Below are 21,724 nucleotides of genomic sequence, written 5' to 3' on the forward strand. Positions count from 1 at the left end.
TTCGGTCCTTCATAAGAATTAATGATATAGGATAGGTTAAACTAACATGGCTTCCTTAGCTGGAGCGCGCCTGGATCTGTTTATTTTCAGATGGAACTTATGCATTGGCAGATGCTCATTCCCTCTCTGCAGTGCTCGAGGCTTATAATGTTTTGCTCCAACACACTGCTGATTTCAAACAGATGGTGGCTTCTTCTTAGGCATGACATGACTGACCTCTTGTGCACAATTAACTCATTTACCCAGACAAGGTCAGTTTTTCAAAAATGTTGTACAGCACACTGAGCCTCCCCCACTGCACTATTCTAACACTCACTATCCAGTTATAGTTTTCCTGTTTTGTTCCTGAGACTTCCCACCCGATGCCTCACACTTCTCTTTGCTCCACATCATTTATTTATCCTATTATCTTGTACTGCCTCCCTGTTTCGGATTCCTTTTCTGATCTGCCTTCCACAGCTATTGGTATGAGCTGTATGTATTTTCCAAGTTACCATTCATTTCAGGCCAAATTTGAATTGGTCACCAGCTCAGGTTCTAATTGCCCTAAATGTCACCCTCCTGTTTAAATCACATACATCATCAGCCTACCTTTCCCTCAGATCCAACTTGCTGCTCTGCCTGGATTTGTTGCCTGAAGATGGGGTCAAACAGCAGTGGAGTGGCACAGTAGTGAACCAGACGTGAAGACTGTTTCAGGGTATCCAGGTCACCAAGCTGAACCAGAAAAACATTGGAAGGTTACATTTACTTCCTAGCTCACAGCTTAATTGCTTACGACTTGACAAGTGTACAAGGAAACATATACTTGTGTAGTGTTGTATAGCTTTATTTAACTTGCGTGCCTTTTTCTGTTGTATCACAAACAAATGAAGCTGTACAAGTTACAACACTATTGAATATATGCTCACCTAAAAGCTGCTCTATTAAATCTGATAGGGGTTGGGCTTTAAATTCACTTTGAAGTGCAATAATGAGGTTAATAAGACATTTTCCCAAGTAGGCCAGGAGGTTACTTACTGTAATGGGCATGTTGGACTGGGCAGAACGTTGCTGCCATGTCACAAATAGATTTTCAATTTTCATCTGTTTCTCCATCTCTGAAAAAGAAATATCAGACCACACCTTTGGCTTAATTCATGAAATCTGAATTGATGTTTGCAGTATCCTGTGGAGAACTTGCTTAACACAGTACGCGGCTCGGCATGTATAGTATACAGAGTACTTGCTCACATATCAGCAAGGCTCACTCATGCACTACCCAGCCAAGCAGTACCACACAAATATGAACAAATTAACATAATGTACACCTTGGTGGCATTGACACAAGTTCATTAAATTAAATTTACAAAACCAATCAGGTAGAGATAGCATAGTCAGGATTAGGTTACCTACTCTGTAAATGAGTTCTTGCTTATGAGCAGCCCTAACTACATTAAAGTGTTTGCACTTGCTAAAAGTCACTCTGTGTCATACTCAAAAATAAGCTCTGCTGAGTTAAACATGTAGCTTAAGGTAGGCATAAAAGTGTAACATCTGATAAAAGCTCCAACTACGGAGCTTACCCTCTGAAGCGAACCTGAACAAATGGCAAGAATATTTCAGGACTTCAAGCAGGGTGCCATAGATGTTGCAAAGTTTGAATCTTGCAGGAAAACATAAAAAGATTTTGCAAAAAAAAAAAACCCTCATGGAAAGGTCACATAACTCAGGTAAAACAATATTTCCGCAGCTTCTTTTCTGGTGTGCTGAAAACAATGAGGCTATTGTGAACGACTTGAGGAAATAAAATGACACACTTGGAATAAAACATTACATGTATACACACAGACAAACACTTATCACTCAGACACACACGGGAGCAAACAGGAGTGACTGTCATGCCTGAGTGACTCAAAACTTTAAAAAAATTTTTTTCAATAGGCTCCAACACCTTTTAGAGTTTAATGACTATTCATTGTATGAAGTGGATGACTTCTGAATGCACACTTTTTATTTACATGAAAAAGTACAACTTGGCTGCAGGTTATCAGATCAGTCTCACTAATTTAAAAAGAAAGTGCTTCTCGTAGTTTCTCACATACAAAAACAGTTGTGTAATTATGCAATATGTTAAACTGATTGCAGAGCAGCTGCAAGCAATCTGCATAAATTAGCAATGTTAGACAAAATATGCATTTCTTCATGTCTCCCTCACCTCTCCGCTCCAGGTTTTTGATTTCTAGGAACTGTGTGCCGTGACGGGAGACAGGGTCAGACAGTCCCACATCGTGCGACTGTCGCATCGCTTTAGGCACAGTGATGTCACGCAGTGCCTCATCAAACGGAACAATCTCCGGCGAGAAGTGAAGAGGTGGAAGACTTCGGTTTGAAGAGCTCAGCCGCCCCTGTTCCTTACTTGGTGGCGGGGTTGGGCTCTTGATCAGTGCATCAGTTTCCAATGTAGAGTGAAGGAATGGATTTGGTTCCTGCGTGGATAGAGAGGTGATGAGGAATGAAAGGGAGAAATGGTTCCAGTCTTACACTGAGAATTATATTTCAGCAGAAATAAATAATGTAGTTCACCTTTTATAATGTGGATAAGTAATTTTTCTCAGCTGTAATTGTAAAGCCAATAACAGATGGTCAAAAATACATTTAATTTATTGAAAACTTCATTATAAATAATATTGTGGCTCATGTGCCAACTCCATGTATGTCAGTTAATGAGAGAAAGGTTCAACCAACTCTTAGCCAAGCTCCTGAATGGATCAATCTAAGACAGCAAACTCCTCTACTTCAACGAGGAGGAAAAGAGGACTGAACCAATCTAGCCCCAGAATTCCAACCAACTAACCACAGATTGGTAGCAATGTACATCTTCCAGCTGGAGTTGACAGCAAGAGCCACCACTGGGATCCTAGCAAGGGATACAAACATTCAAAATAGAAAGAAAAAACATCATAAAATCAGCACTATTATTCATGTGTCTTTCACAGGTAGACTAACTAAACACTTTATAAGCATTCAGATATGATCATTCTTTCTAAAATTTGTTTCTTTGAAAATTGCAACCTATGGCAAATTTATGCAAACAGGAAAGATTTGGTTAGTCATCTTAGAAAATAACTGGTTCTCATTGAAAAGCCCATGCACGAACATTAAGCGCATATACAAATGTTAGTACATAACTTTAAGGTTAAAACTGTTTCATGATACACGACTATTGCTTTAAGTATCCCTTCGCTTATTCCACCTAAATATAAACTGCGTAACTCAATACTGCTTCATATAAGCCAGCAGTAATACACATGTTTTCTACCGAATGGATCGCTGAGCATAGAAGCTAAAGAATTGCCCTGCTTTTTAACCCTTACAACCTACTTTGTGTGCACGATCTGGGTTACAGCAAATTGGAAACAGATTTGTCTCTGCGGTGGCCAGCAACATAATGCAATATAAGCAACTCTCTTGGGGACAATACTCGTGTTCAACCCCTTTCATTTGCTTTCATCAGGGAAAATGGGCCTTTCCACAGCTCCATTCAGGTTTTTCTGGCATAGGTACAGCCGAGCAGGAGGCTGTCATTAAAAGATTATGTTAAAATAAATTAATGTTTGATGTGGAGCTGGAAGGAACAGCAGTCCTTCTGGTTCCACAGCATTCCCAAGGACCTTAATTGAACCTTTCCCCTTCTCTATCCTCCACTGCCCAGAACTTATCTAAAGGCCACTGACAATGAGGTAAGTGGCCCGCCATTGTCCAATAGGAAATGGAGAAGCTGCCTCTTGAGGCAACACAGGAGCCAGCAGTTTACTTAAATTACAGAAATCGGGCCTGAGCCCAAAGGCCTGAATTTGGGTGAGCCTCTGCTGGGGGCGTAACCTGCCTGAGTATCACAATCATAACTAACTTCTACCCACTCATGTCCTAGATCATTCATACCTGATAGGGTAGGGATGACTCCACCGTAACACTTATCAATAACTTGTGCATGCAGTTCAATCGGGTGAATTAAAAGGCAGGCCAACCACCTGTGTATTTGTCACTCCTTAAGAGACTTCCAAGCACACACCCTATACAGGCTTTGCATAGTCTGGAATCACTGAGTTATTCTAACAACAATCTGCTCAAATTGTGAAACAAAAAAAATTGCAGCTATCCTATCAAAGACCTCCTTACCTCTCCCATTCCCTCCAACAACTGGATTTAGATAGCACCTTTAACATAGTAAAATATCCAAAGGCACTTCACAGGAGTGTTATCAAATAAAGTTTGACACACAGCAAGGTAAGGAGACATTTGGGAAGATGACCAAAAGTTTGGTCAAACGTGTAGGTTTTGAGGAGTGTCTTAAAAGAGAAAAGAGTGGTAGAGAGGTTTAAGGTGGGAATTCCAGCGCTTTGGGCCCAGGCAACTAAGGGCACAGTCAGCAACTGTACAGTGTCACAAGAAATCTCGCAGTTGTGTTATTTTAAGAATGCTGAGGCTCACATGCAGATACTGACAGCATAATATAAATATTTAGCACTCACAGTTTGGTGTGAGTGACTTGCAAGATGTGTTGTATTAGTGATTTCCTAGTTAGTGGGCTTGTATTTTTTTTAAAAATGTACTTTTGGGCTTGCTTATGTTTTATAGTTTCTAGGCATTTCAGTCAGCAACCCCAGCTGAAGCAAGCACTGCTTTGGTGCAGCCAGCCTAGTCCTCCAATGGTACACTGATCGATGAAACGTTTTTGCGAGTGGAAAGTGATTTCCAGCTGTGTTTCACAGGATTCAATGTTGGGGCCCTTGCTCTTTGCTATATACATTAATGATTTGGACATAAATGTGGGAGGCTTGATTGGGAAATTTGCAGATGACACAAAAATTGGCCACGTAGTTGATAGTGAACAGGGTAGCTATTGTCTCCAGAATTAGTGGTAAATGGAATTCAATCCAGAGAAGTGTGAGGTAATGCATTTGGGGAGGGCAAATAAAGCAAGGGAATACTCAATAAATGAGAGGATATTGAGAGGGGTTGAGGAAGTGAGAGATGTTGGAGTGCATGTCCACAGGTCCCTGAAGGTGGCAGACAGATGGGTAAGGTGGTAAAGAAAGCATATGGAATGCTTTCCTTTAATGGACAAGGTATTGAATACAAAAGCAGGGGTGTAATGCTGAAACTGTATCAGATGCTGGTTAGGACCACAGCTGGAATTTTGTGTACAGTTCTGATCACTACATTAAAGGACATAATTGCTCTGGATAGAGTACAGAGGAGATTTAAAAGAATGTTGCCAGGGCTTGAAAATTGCAGCTAGGAAGAAAGACTGGATAGGCTATGGTTGTTTTCCTTAGAACAGAGAAGATTGTGGGGTGACCTAACTGAGGTGTACAAAATTATGAGGGGCCAAAATAGGGTAGACAGGGAAGACTGGTTTCTCCCTAGCTGAGGCGTCAATTACCAGGAGGCATAAAGTTAAGGTGACTGGTAGAAGGATTAGAGGGGACATGAGGAGAATCTTTTTCATTTATCTGGAATTCACTGCCTAAATTGGTGGTTGAGGCTGAAATGCTCAACTCATTTAAAAGGTACCTGGATATGCACCTGAAGTGCTGTAACCTGCAAGGCTATGGACCAGGTGCTGGAAAAGTAGGATTAAAAATGAGCGATTAGCTTTTTTTTGCTCTTTCTATAACCTGCACATACACAATGGGCTGAATGGCCTCTTTCTGCAGCGTAACTTTTCTATGGTACTTCGGACAGTCAAGTTCTATCATTTCTTCATTTTTGAGATAACATTTCAACCTTCTGAGAGGCTGTACCTTCAGGAGCATCAGGAATTCTGAAACCCAGAGTTTTTCCAGCCTATAAGGTGCTCAGACTCGTCTGACTTTCACCTGGGCAAATTTCTTCAGCCGTGGCAAGAAGGGGCGGAAGAAATTAAAGAATTGTTTCTGTTCGAAGAGATCCTTCGGCAACTTATAAGTGGGATTCCTGGTTCTTGGAGCAAATGAGATATTTCTTGAGCTTAGTTGAGGAGAGGAGATGCTTCTTGTCCGCATCTATTATCCTGCTTCTGCTCTTGAGTTTGCAACAGTCATATATGTTCACAGTGTTCAAAGATTCTAGTATCTGCTTCTTTGTCCATTGACTAATAACTCTCAAAATTTGCAAAGACACACATTTTGAAACTTTGAGTTGTTGGGAGTTTCTTGTAATCTGCACAAAATTTAAAGCAGGCATTCAATTGCTCACAGTCAAAGAGATGTCCAAACAATGATCCTTCAGGAAGGACTGCACAAGGATTCTGGCAGGAAAATCTGGTACAAACCAGTAAGCTCAGCATAGTTTACAATGCAGCAGTGAATTCTAAAACACCTCCTCCTCTGATTGTGTTTCCGACAAGGCACCTTTATTGTGGAGCATCAAAAATATGCGAAACTGGGCTCCTGAGAGCCTCTCTCGTACTTAACTTCGGTATTCAACTGGATTCTTGCTATGTAAGTGGCCAGTTCACACAAATAATATTGAATGAACTACATGTCGGTGATAAATTGGCTAACAATACAGAATAAAAATGCTGTGGCTTTTAGCTGAAAAAAGATTTGTTTAAGCATGCATGATAAAAATTATACAAGTATGCCAAAAGGTGTAGGATTGGAATCCCCTCCAACTGTGAAATTTATGGAACATAATTTCAAACCCTCCGACATGTTTTGACTTCATGATTGAAACTATAGTTACAAAAGATAAACTGCACTCAGCAGTAGAGGGCTGGGCAGCAAGGGGTTAATTCGGACATTTAATAAAAAAACAGACTCATCAAAAGGGCCTGGGCAATCAAAAAGTCTGATTACTCAATACAATGGCACAGAGGATATATCATCAACACAATACACTCAAGGAATTATGCAACTGAGGTCTGCACCACAAACAATAGTACTGGAAATAGGGTCATTCAAATCCTCATTAACTTTGGAGCCAGGTGCTGTTACTGTGCCACCTCAAACAGCAGGAGAATTGCCCATACAATGAGAACTGATAATATTCGCCTGGATACAGCTTTCATGGAAAACCCAGAAAACCAGCAGGAGCTGGGGACATCTGTCTGGTCTTTGCTAAATGGGCACTGGAACAACAGGAAATACATTTTGACATTTCTGAGTTAAATTATTACAAAAGAAGAGCAGGTCTGAGTATCTGGGTTGCAGTTGGAAGGAGGGTCAAGACTGGTCACCTTGACTCAGGTCTACATTCTACACTAGACAAACCAGCCATGTTGGGGACTGCAAGCGTTTTTAGCCATATCGTGGTGACATTGGCCTGCAGTCGAAATGGTTGAGTTTGGTCACCTTGACTCAGGCCTACTGTCAACACCAGACAGACCAGCCGTCTTGGGGATTGTGAGTTTCAGCCAAATCGTAGTGATATTGGTCTGAGGGTTTTGTGAAGGCTTGGGGAAAAAACTTGGTGCATTTTTTTTTGCCGGTACGTTGTAACTTGTTTCAACCATATCTTAGTGATATTGGTCTGAGGGTTTTTTCTTAAAGTTTCAGGACAAGGCATGGTATTTTGCCTGTGCTTTTGTAAGTTTAAACCCGAGTCATGGTGACTTCATGTTGGGTACTGGGAATGGGTTGTTTTAAATTTTGGGTTTTGTACTGAGGGGTTGTTGGTGATTCAATAAAGCAATGGTAAATTATCAGAAGAAACGTGTCTTGCTGGTCATTCTGTTCAAGCCATACACTTGTGAATCTGGTGTCACGGGCTTGAGTGTGGGGAAGGTCTCTGATATAGTATTATGGTTTGGTGCAGAATGTCATAGACTGGCAAGGTCATGATCGTGGGTTCTTGTTGTTTTTCAGCCTGTGTCCCTGAGAGGCACCAACATTTCTGAACAGGCGGTCACTATGGCAAGTATTTTTCCCATTTACCTGTTAACATTCAGAGACCGTCCCTAATGTACGCTGACAGCGCCAAACAGCTGGTTGCCATGACATGTTACTGTCACATTGATCAATGCTTGAGGTGCCCATGCAAAGCAATGGCAGTTATCAGCATGCTCAGTTGCCCTGCCATCCCCTTCAGGGCAAATACCTGCAGAATTCTGAACAATTTTATAAAGCAACACAGTTCCTTTGTACAACATACTATTAAATTAATATCAAAATTACACGCTTCAAAAAGCATGCCATCTGTTCCAGCACATCGTTATGGCTCACAGTTCAGAGAAGTTTACTGTAACTTAAAACAGTCTTGATGCAAATTAACTAATAATCACGTTTCAATTCCATTCCCCAACAGGATTACTTCATGATTTCAATTACTTTTCCAAATATAAGCAGAAGAACATAGTGGTAGTTAGGAGTTTTATACAAATTGCCAATCCAGAGCCCATGTACTCAGCTACAGGGATGGTAATGTTACAAAAGTTGTCAAATTTTCAACGTTGAACATTCCAAAGACAGGTAGAAGTTCAGTCCCGTGCATAACAGACCATATCTTAAAAACAGTAATCCTAGCACTTCACAATTGCACACAGTCTACTCCCACATGGTGCCAGTATGACATTTGACATTTTCCAATTAATTCTTTCCACCTCATTGGGTCATTGTACCAAATTAGTGTCAGCTAGTTCTGATATTGAGGCACTCTTGTGCTGTAAGCTGAAAAACAGTCAAAGATTTGAAAGAAGGGTCATAGTCGTGCCTCAGCTGATTGCAGCCTTGTTACTCAGTCTCAGTAGCATTCAACCAAAGACTTCAATGAATAATTTGCTCTTAAGCTTTTATACAATGTTGAGGCAATGCTGCACTATTGGAGGTTTATTCTTTTGAATAAGAGTTAGATGCAGATCCCATTGCACTATTTGAAGAAGAACTCCTGGTCAACATTCTCCACTCAGCCAACACCATTAAAACCAATTAACTGATCATTAGCTATTTGTGGGATCGTGCTTTGTGCAAGTTGGCTGCTGGAATTGCCTACATAATAAGTGACTGCAGTTCAACAATAAACCATTGGCTGCAATGTGTTTTGAGACATTCTGATGACAGTTCATTCTCCCATTTAGTCTTAATTTTTGAGTTGCCAAAAAAAAATTCTAGTTTTAATTTTTGCTGTATTCAGGAGCCATTTAAATTGTGAGAATTTTCCTTTCCATTCTCTCCACTACTCAACTGATATAATCTCTAGAGAGCAGGGGACTACTCAGTTCATTCAAATTTGCTGGGCTAACATATTCCAAATAATTCATGGTCCAATACCTATCATACATACATACGAATTAGGAGGAGTAGGCCACTTGGCCCCTCTAACCTGTTCTGCCATTCAATAAGATAATGGCTGATCTGAATGTAACCTCAATCCTATATTCCTGCCTACCCCTGATAACCTTTCACCCCCTTGTTAATAAAGAATCTATCTAGCTCTGCCTTAAAAATATTCAAAGGCTCTGCTTCCACTGTCTTTTGAAGAAGAGTTTCAAAGGCTACCCTCTTTGGGAAGAGGGAAAAAAACTTCTCCTCATCTTTGTCTTAAATGAGCGATCCCTTATTTTCAAACAAGAGGAAACATCCTCTCCACATCCACCCCGTCAAGACCCCTCAGGATCTTAAAGGTTTCAATTAAGTCGCCCCTTATTCTTCTAAGTTCCAGAGGATACAAGCCTAACCCATCCAGCTTTTCCTCATAAGACAACCTGCTCATTCCTGATATTAATCTAGTAAACCTCCTCTGAATTGCTTCTAATGCATCTACATTACTCTTTAAATAAGGAGACCAGTACTGTACACAATACTCCAGATGCGGTCTCACCAATCTCTGTACAACTGAAGCATAACCTCCCTACTTTTGTAATCAATTCCCCTCACAATAAATGAAAACATTCTATTAGCTTTCCTAATTACCTGCTGTACCCGCATACTAACACTTTTGTGATCCATTCGCTAGGACACCCAGATCCCTCTGAATCTCAGAGCTCTACAATCTCTAATTTAGATAATGGGCCGTAACCTCCAAGCTCCCCAACGTTGGATCTGGGGGGTACACCAAAGATGCACTGGGGAATCCCTCTGGGAATCCCAGGTAAGGGTTTGCATAGCAATTGCCCAGAAGTGCACACTTCCTCTGGACAATTGTGCTGTGCTGGGAACCATCCAAAAATGCGGTTTAAATTGCAAACTTCAAATGGTTCCGCTAGGATTATACCAATAGTTACCCAGCAAAAGGTAGAAGAATTAAAACTTCTTCTAATTTCTGGGTAACTATTGTAAAGGCCCAGTCCGATCTCTCCACCTGACTTCCCCCACGTCCCCGGCCCCTGGGGACTCCCCCAACCCTGCCTAACTACCGCTCCCGACACCCCGCCCCACCCACCAACAATATTCCCTGCCCACCAACGCCCCATGGGATTCCCACAACCCGCACAGGACTCCTCACCCGACACCTCCCCTCCACAGGCCCGGCTCTTACCCACCGGACCTGACCACCACCCCCCTCCCCCACCCCCCTTATGTCTGACCCACACCCCCGAAATTCCAATCTCCCAGCCCCCTGAATGTCCGACACCCCCCCCCCCCCACCTCCACCCTCTCCCTTAAGAAGGGGGCATGGTTTAAGTTGTGTTAGAAATTAGCAGTTCATATTGTTTTCTTTTGCCACTGATTAACGACAAGTTTGTCAATAAAGTTATTTATTAACTTATTAAGTTTACAAACCTGGTGCTCATATTCTGTTAACCTAAATTAAACAGTTAGGTAGAATTGAGGCAATCTGGTGATTTGATCAAACTTTTCACATTTGTCGTGGCTTGGGGATCAGTGGGGCTTGATATTACAGCACACTATCTCCAGTGAGTTGTGACAAAGTTTGGGGCTCGACCGAGATATTTTGGAACAGAAGACAACAACGATTTGGGTGTAGATTTAGTAAGGAATAAAAGCTAAAAGGAAACACCACGCTTGTACTGTCAAAAATAAGGTGGCACTGGAAACTGCTAAGGCTTTCCTGCAAGCGGAAGAGATGTCCCTGACGATTTCACAAGGGATCCCAAAAGACAGGTTAAGCAAATTGGCAAGTAAATTAAGAGTAGGATCGCCTGCCAAAGCTAGGATTGGCAGGGATAATTGAAGAGATGGCACACAATTTAAAACTGGGAGGAATACCTGAGAGACCGAGTTCGCCAAGGGGCGGTTCATTGGAGTGGGCTCAAATTCAGCTGCGAATAAAAAAAATTGGAACTAGAGGCAGCAGAAAAGGAAAGAGAAAGGACATTTCAAAGGGAGTTAGAAATGGCAAAGTTGGAAAAGAAGGAAAGAGAAAAAAGAGAATTCCAGCTAAAAATGCTGACAGTTAAAAAAAGAGACATCAGTGGGTGAGGCAGGACTTATTTCCAGATCAGAACCCAGTGGGGAGAAGTTTAAATTTGTACAAGCTCTTCCAAAATTTGAGGAAAGAGATGTTGAAGCAATCTTTATTTCATTTGAGGAGATAACTAAACAGATGAACTGGTCAAAGGAAAACTGGACATTGCCCATGCAGAGAACTGACAGGTAGAGCATAGGAAATTTATGCTTCACCGTCAGAGGAGGTTTCTAGGAATTATGATGTGTTGAAAAAGGCCATTTTGAGTGCATATGAGTTGGTCCCTGAAGCATTCAGGCAAAAGTTTCGAAATTTAAGGAAACAGCCTAGGCAAACTTACATTGAATTTGAAAGGATTAAGCAAAGTAGTTTTGACAGGTGGATATGACCATTAAGAGTTGAAACTACCTATGAAGTTCTCAGAGAGGCCATTCTCTTGGAAAAATGTTAAAACTCCCTACCTTCTGCAATAAGAAACCATGTTGAAGACCAAAGGGTTGTAACTGCTAGACAGGTAGCAGTAATGACTGACAATTATAAGCTGATCCTCAAAACAAAACCTTTTTTCCATCACCCCCATAAATTTGAAAAGGATAAAAAGTGGGAGAGTGAAAGGAAGGCAAGTAGCCAGGGTAAAGAATAGATAGCTGGGAATACCTTGAGATCTCCTCCCCAGATCAGGAAGGAAGATACTGATGGTGGAGGTGAAACTCAAATGCCTACGTGTTTCCATTGTAATAAAGAGGGACACATTCATTCAGAATGCTGGAAGTTGCGAGGGAAGCCATGGGGCATACTGGAATTCATAAGAGTTCATCCGAAAAGGGAACTCAAAAAGAAAATGCCACGGACCAAGTTGTAACTTTAACTACAATTAGGGTCTGGAGGTAAACACTGCTGTGAATGCAGGTGAAATGAATAAGGTAGATGAGAGATATAAAGGGTTTTTGTCTAAAGGAAAGATAACCCCTTTTTCATCAAATGATGCAGCTAACCCATAACTATATTAAGGGACTCAGAAGCTACTCAAACTCCTTTGCTGGAGAAGGATCTAGTTTTCCCTCCAGAGAGTTTAATGAAAGCTAAAGTAATGGTAAACAGGATAAGTGGAGAGTATATCCAGTTCCATTGTACAAAGTGCAATTGGAGTGTGATTTGTTGTCTGAATCGGTGGTTGTAGGAGCATTTAAGAAATTACCCGTGGATGGAGTTGATTTACTCCTGGGGAATGATTTGGCAGGAATGAAGATTATAACTTTGCCCATAATTGTGAAAAGTCTGAGGGAGGCTAAAGAGACGGAGCAGTTACAAAAACAAGTTCCTGGCATTTTTCCATCATGTGTGGTGACCACAGCAATGGCTAAACAAAGTTCATTACAGAGGTCAAAGTAATATCATGAGCAGATGTTAGAGTAGCTGAAACTTTCTTTAAGGACGAAGATAATTCAAAGGATGTGTTTGGCATATCTTCATTGATGAGGCTCAGAAAGCAGATTCAGAGTTAAACAAGTTAGCACAGTCAGCTCACACTAAAGCTGACGCGGAAGGAGTTCCGGAGTGCTATTACATTAGAAATGGAGTTCTGATGAGGAAGCAGAGACACCCTCGCAGAACTGCAGATGAAGAATGGGCAGTTGTTCATCAGATAGTAGTACCGCCCAAATATTATAAGGAGATACTGCAAGTAGCACATGAAATCCCTATGGCAGGACATTTAAGAATACGGAAAACCCAAGCATCAATAAACAGGCATTTTACCTGGCCAATGCTTCATATGGGTGTAGTGCAATTTTGTAAAAGGTGTCTTACGTGTTAGATAGTAGGTAAACGTCAACATGTAATCAAACCAGCACCTTTAATACCCATACCCGTTTTTGAAGAGCCATTCAGTCGGGTATTAGCAGATTGTGTAGGACCATTACCCAAAACGAAACCAGGACATCAGTATACCCTTACAATCAAGGACATGACAACCTGATTTCCAGAAGCTATTCCTTTAAGGGCAATTACAGCTGAAATGGTAGTGGAAAAGTTAATTCAGTTTTTCACTTGTTATGGCCTACCATTTGAAATACAATCTGACCATGGTTCTAACTTCATGTCTAAAATTTTCCAGCACATAATCAGCAATTTAGGTATCAAACAACTAAAGTCTACCGCCTATCACACACAGACACAGGGAGCTTTAGAGAGATACCATCAGAGTCTCAAAACCATGATTAAGCCCTATTGCCATGAATACCCAAAGGATCGGGGCAAAGGATTAGATTTCTTACTATTTGCTACCAGAGATTCTCCGAATGAATCTACTGGATTTAGTCTACTCGAATTGATCTATGGTCATGAAATAAGAGGTCCATTAAAAGTGATTAAAGAAAAGTTCCTAAGGCAGAAAGATAAATCCTCCACGTTAGATTACATGTCCATGTTTCTAGAAAGACTCACAGGAGCATGCAAAGTAGCGCGAGAGCACTTAAAAATTTCCCAAGCTAAAATGAAAGAATGGCAGACAAACAACGACGTTCCAAGCAGGAGATGAAGTATTGGTATTATTACCTTTGCAGGGTGAACCCCTGAAAGCAAAATTCAGTGGCCCCTACAAGATCGTTAGGAGAGTTAGTAAAGTGACTTATCTGATAAGATAACTCTTAAGCGTAGGAAGAAACAACAGTTATGTCACATAAACAAGTTGAAGGAAATATCATCGCAGAGAAGATGATAAGACAGAGCAAGCGTGCCAGGTGGTAGGAGTAGTGGAGGATGAGACAGATAGTAAGGACAAGGTAGAAGGAGAAGTAGACAGTGCCCAAAGCAAACCTCCTACAATTTGACTAGCCAATACAACAATACTGGGACAGTTAGACACTGTGTTCTTATATTCAGAGGGAGTATTCTGCAGCAGAAAATAACTCTAGCATTGTTGTTGTTTTTTCAACACTTTGAAGTTTATGACCGACATGATAACAAAACAACACTAATGTACACTGATCACAATCCGCTGGCGTTCATTGAAAAGTTTAAAACTCGAAATGAGAAACTGTTTAGATGGAATCTATTCTTTCAGCCATTCAATGTAAAAATTGTTCAAATTGCCGGTAAAAATAATGTGATGGCTCATGCATTGTCCTGGGTATATAGTGAAATAAGTTAAAGGGGTAAGAAATGCTGAAGATTGTATTAGGGGGAGGAAGGATGAATGAAAGTAAGTCTCATGTTTTGTTGTCCATGTGTCATATACCCTGTGATGAAACACATTTTTGAAATGGCGTTTCATCTCTTTTAAGGGTGGAGGTATGTAAGGAACATATCTTTTTATTTTCTGTTGGACCATTCTGTTGGCCAATGGCAGCAGGATGAAAGACATGTCCACTGTAACAGGATGAGAGATATGTACAATGTTGCAGTCCTGGAACAGTGTGTGTCATGAAAGACAGGATGATGTTGGAAAGGAGTCCTGGACCAAAGGAGTTGCCTGGAAACAATGTTTTAATTGGCTCCAGACCAGGTAACCAGGTTTTGCACGAGAGCAGGGCAGCTGAATAGCTCCTAGTAGAAAGGAACAAGACCTAAAACCTCTTTCTCCTGTGTGTGGAAAATTCCAGTAATTCTACAGTAATAGCCAGCTGGCTTTTTCTCTTCATATCTCTATAAACTGCCCTCCCTCTGAAAACCCCTGTCAAGAGGCAAAGGAGAAAATCACTGTTAGAGACATCGAAAGGCAAGTGAACCAGTGAACTAAATACTGAAAATGCTGGATGACCATCTCGTGTCATCAACAAGAACTGAAAGGAATTTGGAAGACATAGATCAAAATCAATCCATCGAATCCTGTACTCCGGAATGGATGCTATTGTACTGTTTTATCCCACCCTTAAAATCCATGTTTTTGTGTGCCTTATGTGTCTTGTAAGTATGTGAATAGGGACTTAAGAAGGGGGTAGAGTTTAAGTTATAGTTTCAGAAATTAGCAGTTCATATTTCTTTCTTTTGCTACTGGTTAACAACAGTTTATTCAATGAACAGTTATTCACTTACTAAGTTTACAAACGTGGTGCTCGTATTCTAGTACACTTGTTGTAAATTCTAGTTTTGGACACACATTTCTCCCTCAAAATGAATGTAAAATTCAATCATATTATGATCGCTGCTAACTAGGGGTGCCTTTACTAGGAGGTTATCAATTGATCTTATCTCACTGCTCAATGCCAGGTCTAGTATAGCCTGCTCTCTGATTGGCTCCAGGCGTGCTGCTGTAAGAAACTGTCCCAAAAAAACTCCAACTATGCTACCTTTGCCCATCTGGTTTTTCCAGTCTATATGTAGATTAAAATCCCCCATGTTTATTGCTGTACCTTTCTGGCAAGCTCCCATTATCTCTTCTTTTATACTCTGTCCTACTCTTTAGTTACAATTAAGAAGCCTGTACACCACTCCCACAAGTGACTTCTTGCCTTTATCATTCCTTATCCCAACCCAAAATGCTTCTACATCCTGGTTTCCTGAACTTAGGTCATCCCTCGCTAATGTGCTAATAACATCATCAATTAACAGAGCCACCCTTCCTCCTTTTACCAACTTCCTGTCCTTCCTAAATGTCACATACCCTTCAATAATCAGGTTCCAATCTATGTCATGCTGTAGCCATGTCTCTGTAATGGCTATCAAATTGTATTTATTTATTTCTATCTGCACTAATCAAGCCAGAAAGTATGCTTTGACATGCTTTTAACAGACATATCAGTTTCCCATCTTACATTCATTCCAGACATTCCACTACACAGGTTATCCTTTCACTCAAGTGTTCACAAAATACGTCACTTCTACATTCATTACATTTTTGCTCCTGTTACATTCACACTCTGTTTTCCTCTTCCTCCTATTATACTCAGACAACATATATCCTTTATTTCCAACAGAAAAAAGCATAAGGTCATATTTGAAGATGATGGCATCAATTACTGATGAAAGTGATTTATAAAACTGATAACCTACATTCTACAGGCTTGTAAGATAACATTCATTATGATGGCTGTGAAGTACATTACCTGTTTAGAGTCATCATATACAGGTGTGTCAGCAAAACAGTAGTGATGGAAGAGCCCCATTTTTTGACTGAGCAGGCAGTGTACCACGTGAGAGCGTGCATTCTGCCACTGAATAAGACGAATCAATCCTCGATTCAATGAAACTCCCAGATCCACTGACCAGTTATAGGTGTACAAGATTAACTGGAAAAGTGAGAGCACATCAGCATACAAAAACAATGCATACAGTAAATAGAGGGAGAATTCTCAAAAAAGGGGGTAAAACAATAAATAAAAACATTTTAAGGGAAGACACTTAAATACCGGAAATACACAGCAGGACCATTAACATAGTGAAAAGTAAAAAGATAGATTTATCACTTTGGGGCATAGGGTTTACACCTAAAATGGGAACCGGTCTTTCCTTTTTACAAGCATTGATAGAATTACTGTGCCTTTGCAGCATTTCTTATTTCTCTTATAATGTAAACCGAAACATGAATTATAAATAAAAATTATATTAATATACGGTAGTTATATTTTAGGAGATATACAAGGTGAAATTCCTGCCGTCAATTTTATTTTTAAAAATTGACACAAGAATTGAACAAGAAATCTTGTTTTGTACTTAGTTACATTTCTGGGAAATTTAATCACCAAGAGGAGTTTCAACATCATAATCTTACTGTAGCGGTAAAGGAACTTAACGAGCTTCATGCTTGAATACCTTCTTATCAATGATGTCAATTATGAGGAATCGCTGCCGGGGGACCATACCCTTCCCACTAATTCCTGGACTTGAGGGGTCGCTTGATTTCTCAGCAGTACTGAACTCCACAGCCTCAAACCTCTGAAACCCCTTGTGAGCTTTATATTTTATTTTGTGTGAGAGAGAGAAAAGTAACATTGTTAGAACACTACAAAACTGTAAGAAGCTCATCTTTTTTTTACATAGACTGGATTTTCAAGTAATTAACAAAAAGAACAATTCAAATTTGATTTGCAGAACTAGCACCTTCATATCCTTAAAACTAGAAAAGCAAATCAGGCATTACAACATATTGGAATTCCAACCTGTCATTGCAGAGCGGTAAACTGGATTGCACTTTTGATTTCCCAGAAGGATAGTTACCTATTTTAGCTATTTCATCATGTGGAAGCATCAGGGTGAAAGACAAGTATAAATCACTGCAAGGGATGTTTTAAAAAAAAAAATCAGATGGACACTCCAACTCATTTCCATGAAGTCAGGCGTTTGACAGAATAGGGAGGGCCAAAGGAATAGATCACCTGCCTGACATCTTGCTTTCGAATGGTGGGCAATGTAGACAACTCACTGACAAAGGTGAAGAAAGAAAAAAGCCTGAATTAAATCACAAACAAACTTCACTGATTTGAGGAAATCGCTGGACACAAAATACCCACCCTCTGGCATGCTCTTGTAGCCATGATATTTATTTCGCTTTGGTGACCCCAGGGTGATGAGGCACTTTTATGCCATTGAATAAAAATGAATGGTAGTTATACTCATGTTGAAGATGGTCAATGACTGGCAGTTGTGTGGTACAAAAGTTAGTTGCTACTTATTAGCTTAACCCCAGATGTTGTCCGGATATTGTTGCACGAACTGCTTCATTTTCCAAGGAATTACGAATGGAGCTGTATTATGTGCACTCAAAGTACGGTTCTAATCCTGACCTTATGAATGAAGGAATTCATTGATGATGCAGCTGAAGCTAGCTGGGCTCTAAGCTGCAGCCCAGGGAAACTCATGTAGCGATGTCCTGGGACTGAGATAATTGGCCTCCAACGAACACAACCAAGTTCCTTTGTGCTAGGTATGAATCCAGCAACCGGAGAGTTTTTCCCCAATTCCTACTGATTTCAGTTTTACTAAGTCTCCTCAGTGCTCCATTCAGTTAACCTCGGTCTTGATTTCAAGGACAGTCACTCATAACTCATCTCTGGAATTTAACGCAAGTCCATGTTTGGGCCTAGACAGCAACAAGGTCTGAAGCCGAGTGGACCTGACAGAACCCAAACTGAACACGAGTGAGCAAGTTTTTTGTGAATAAATGCTGCTTCATGGCATAGTTGACTACTCATTCCATCTCTTCCCTAATGAACGGAAGTGAGTTAACAGGGTCTGGTTAGATTTGTTCAGTTTTTTACCGGCAGGATACAGCTGCGCAATTTTTTGTATTACCATATAGATGGCAGTGTTGTAGCTCTACAGGAACAGGTTAGCTAGGGACGTGGCTCGTTCTGGAGCACAGGTCTTCAGCAACTCAGCCGGGTTGGTGTCGGAGCTCATAGCCTTCCACATTACACATTTGGTTCTAAAATCCCGTTAGCAAAGAAAAATTGCTTAGCAGAGAAGGGACGTAGGACAATTCTAGCCTTATTCTAGCCTCACTAGCCTTAGTGAGCTGTTGTTCACTAATAAAACTGTAGCTTTTCAGTGCTGCACTTCCATGATGCAAACAATAACACGAACAGAAACAGGAACAGTGCAAAATAATTATAGCTGCATGGAGACATGTGGAAGTTATCACTTCTCCACAATGTTTGGTGAATCAAATATACTTGGGGTGATTTCTGTTGCCGCTCTATATACATATGGTCATTTTCAATGGGAAAATGAGCAATAATATTAAGTGTATGACATACGTTGCGATCTTGAGTATATTTAAGACCAAACTCAATCTACTTTTGGTCTTAGGAAATCAAGGGCTATGGGGAGTGGGCAGGAAAGTGGAGCTGAGGTAGAAGATCAGACATGGTAGTATTGAAGCAGGCTCCAAAGGCCGAATGACCTATGCCTTCTCCGATATCTTATGTTCTTAATCTCAGCGGCATATCTTCTAGTGCACAAATATGACATTCCAATTTGTTACACTCCCACATTGTGGCCTCAGTGAGATATACAAATTATAAACTGTCTTAACAAGAGCAGCAGTAGGTTAGCTCAGTTGGCTAGATGGCTGTAGTGTAGTGCAGAGTGACACCAAAAGTGCTGGTTCAATATCTTTGCTGGCTGTGGTAGTTCATGGAGGCCTGCCTCCTTGCATTGTTCTATGTTTGATGTAGAGTGGTGCCACTCAAACTATATGACCAATTGTCTCTAATTGAGAGATGTTTATGGTCCTTCGTAGACTGTGCCTAATTACCTAGCCTGAACAGCATAACATTCTGATATTCTTTAAAAAGCCTAACAGACTCGATGGGCCGATTGGCCTAATTTCTGCTCCTATGTCTTATGGTCTTATGGTCTAACCCACCACCATAATCACCATAAAAAACATCTGGTGAAACTTACGTTTGACATTATTTACCAAAGGTCTGCTCTCATCACCATCACAGTCAACTGTAGGCACATTAAATATGAGCAGGCACAGCACAGCAGGGCATGACAGAGAAAAACAGTCATGACACTCAAGTACTTGGCACTCACTAGGGGACAAAGAGGTTTCAATACGAAAGAAGAGAATTCACTCAGCAAACGGATAGGTAAGTAAGTTGATTTAATGCACAAGATCTTATCTTCTGTAATTTATTACCCCTATTGTGTTACAATCCATACCAAATTGATTGATTGCTTCAATTAGACACTTTTTTATGAGCACTACGTTTGAAAATGGTCCATGATATATCTATTATTAAACTTTATTTTAGAATGAGACATCGAGACAGTCTGGGACAAGGTAATTTCTCACAGTGTGCTCAAAGCCATTCACTGGGATGCAATTTATTATGCATAAGAAAAATTCTGACTTCTCAGCACGAAAAGCTAACATAATTATTCAATTTAAATATTCCAAGGATCCTAACTATGTATTTTTAAATTTCAAATTGGACATTCCGATACATTTATAATGACTTTCTTTTCCTTCGCCCTCTGCCACACGTCATAATTAACAGTCACCAGAAAGCAAGGAGACTTTCATCTCCACACGTCTGGGTTCAAATCTTTGTTCCAGTGACAAAAGCAACATGCAAAACTGCTCAGTTCCCAGGGCAAAATGATCATCCCTCCTTCAGGAACCTTGGTTCCAGTTGTGCAAAGGCAATGCTTAATGTGCATTATTTTCCTCTTTAAAACACTGCCAGCAGTTGGCTGGGATTCTAATTTTGTCAGTATTGACTGCATTCCAACTAGTCAACCTCTCCCATGGTATTTAAGTATGAAAACCCAAATCTTATAGTTTATCTCAGCGAGTGAATCTGAAGGTATGAAGTGATCAGCTTCATTTAACATCTGACTACGACTAAATTCTGTCTGCCAAACAGATCAGTGCAAAGATTAATCTGGAGTTGTACTTTGTTGTCACCTGCTAACTTGATTTGCAAAAGGAGGCCCAAACCAAACCAATACTATTTACAACACATCCATACCTTGTTCTGTACTGTAACGCCACTGGTGGAAATTTCGCCCAATTAGAATGAACTGTCTAGCAGAACCAGGACGGGTACTCGAGTGTTGACTGAGAGAATATGGCAGGAAAGTGGAACCATGTGGAGAACTACAATAACAAAGAAAGGGAGAAAACAGACAAAGTTTGATTCAGAAAATGCATAACCTCTGAAGAATTAACAATCTTGTGGCTGTAATCTCCTACAGTCTTTCTGGAACAATGATGACAACAACTTTTAAATTATAGAACAGGTGACCAAAAGCTTTGTTCGGGTAGTGGATTTTGAGGAGGGTCTTAAGGGTGTGAGGGGTTTGGAGGTATAGAGGTTAAGGAATGAAATCCCAGAGTTGAGGCCCAGGAGATTGAAGGCACAGCCACTAAGAAAGGGGGTAGTTGGGGGGATGGAATTTCTCACTCAAGCTATGCCCTCATCCTTATGAAGCTGGCAATTAATTTGAAGCCACAACGACCAGCCTATACTACTCCATATGAAAACAGAAAAACGTAGCACCCATTATCCAAACCCAAGCAAAGCATAATTAATTGCAGAATTCTGTAACACTTTTGCAGCAGAATGCACACACTCGGTGCTGCAGCACTTGAAAAGCACTTTAGCCAGGCAAGTCTCTGACATCTTAGCTGCATACATCTGTTTCAAATTCTGAGAGATTGTGGGCATAATTTAATTTCCACTGATAACTATAGGTTGCATTCTGCTTGGGTGGGTAGAAGCAGAAGAGAAAGGCAGAGAGATAGGGACCCATTTACAATGATGCGCATTCATACATGCAACAAACCTCAAGTTGGCAAGAGTGACAGGCCCACAGCAAGCGAAGCCTAGAGCACGAACAATACAAAGCATGCAGAGAAAACCTTCACACAAAGTGTCTTTTGGCTGCTCTATCTATTCAGAATACAAAAGATTAGCACTATTTCTGTATTACTTTGACTTGA

The 21,724-nt window shown here is 40.6% G+C and overlaps 1 protein-coding gene across 9 annotated transcripts in view; it reads right to left on the reverse strand.

Moving 5' to 3' along the window:
• Positions 1 to 21,724, reverse strand: part of szt2 (SZT2 subunit of KICSTOR complex) — a 247,917-nt gene that overhangs the window by 54,788 nt on the left and 171,405 nt on the right. For all 9 annotated transcript variants that reach the window (XM_041208824.1, XM_041208825.1, XM_041208817.1 and 6 more), the window contains 6 exons: positions 20,751 to 20,878; positions 17,083 to 17,222; positions 16,377 to 16,559; positions 2,198 to 2,468; positions 1,021 to 1,100; positions 592 to 717 (listed from right to left, as the gene is read on the reverse strand). In XM_041208824.1, coding sequence (XP_041064758.1) covers positions 592 to 717; positions 1,021 to 1,100; positions 2,198 to 2,468; positions 16,377 to 16,559; positions 17,083 to 17,222; positions 20,751 to 20,878 — 928 coding nt within the window. The remainder of the gene's footprint in view (positions 1 to 591; positions 718 to 1,020; positions 1,101 to 2,197; positions 2,469 to 16,376; positions 16,560 to 17,082; positions 17,223 to 20,750; positions 20,879 to 21,724) is intronic.

The sequence above is a fragment of the Carcharodon carcharias genome, chromosome 16, assembly GCF_017639515.1.
Source record: "Carcharodon carcharias isolate sCarCar2 chromosome 16, sCarCar2.pri, whole genome shotgun sequence".
Classification (NCBI taxonomy): domain Eukaryota; kingdom Metazoa; phylum Chordata; class Chondrichthyes; order Lamniformes; family Lamnidae; genus Carcharodon; species Carcharodon carcharias.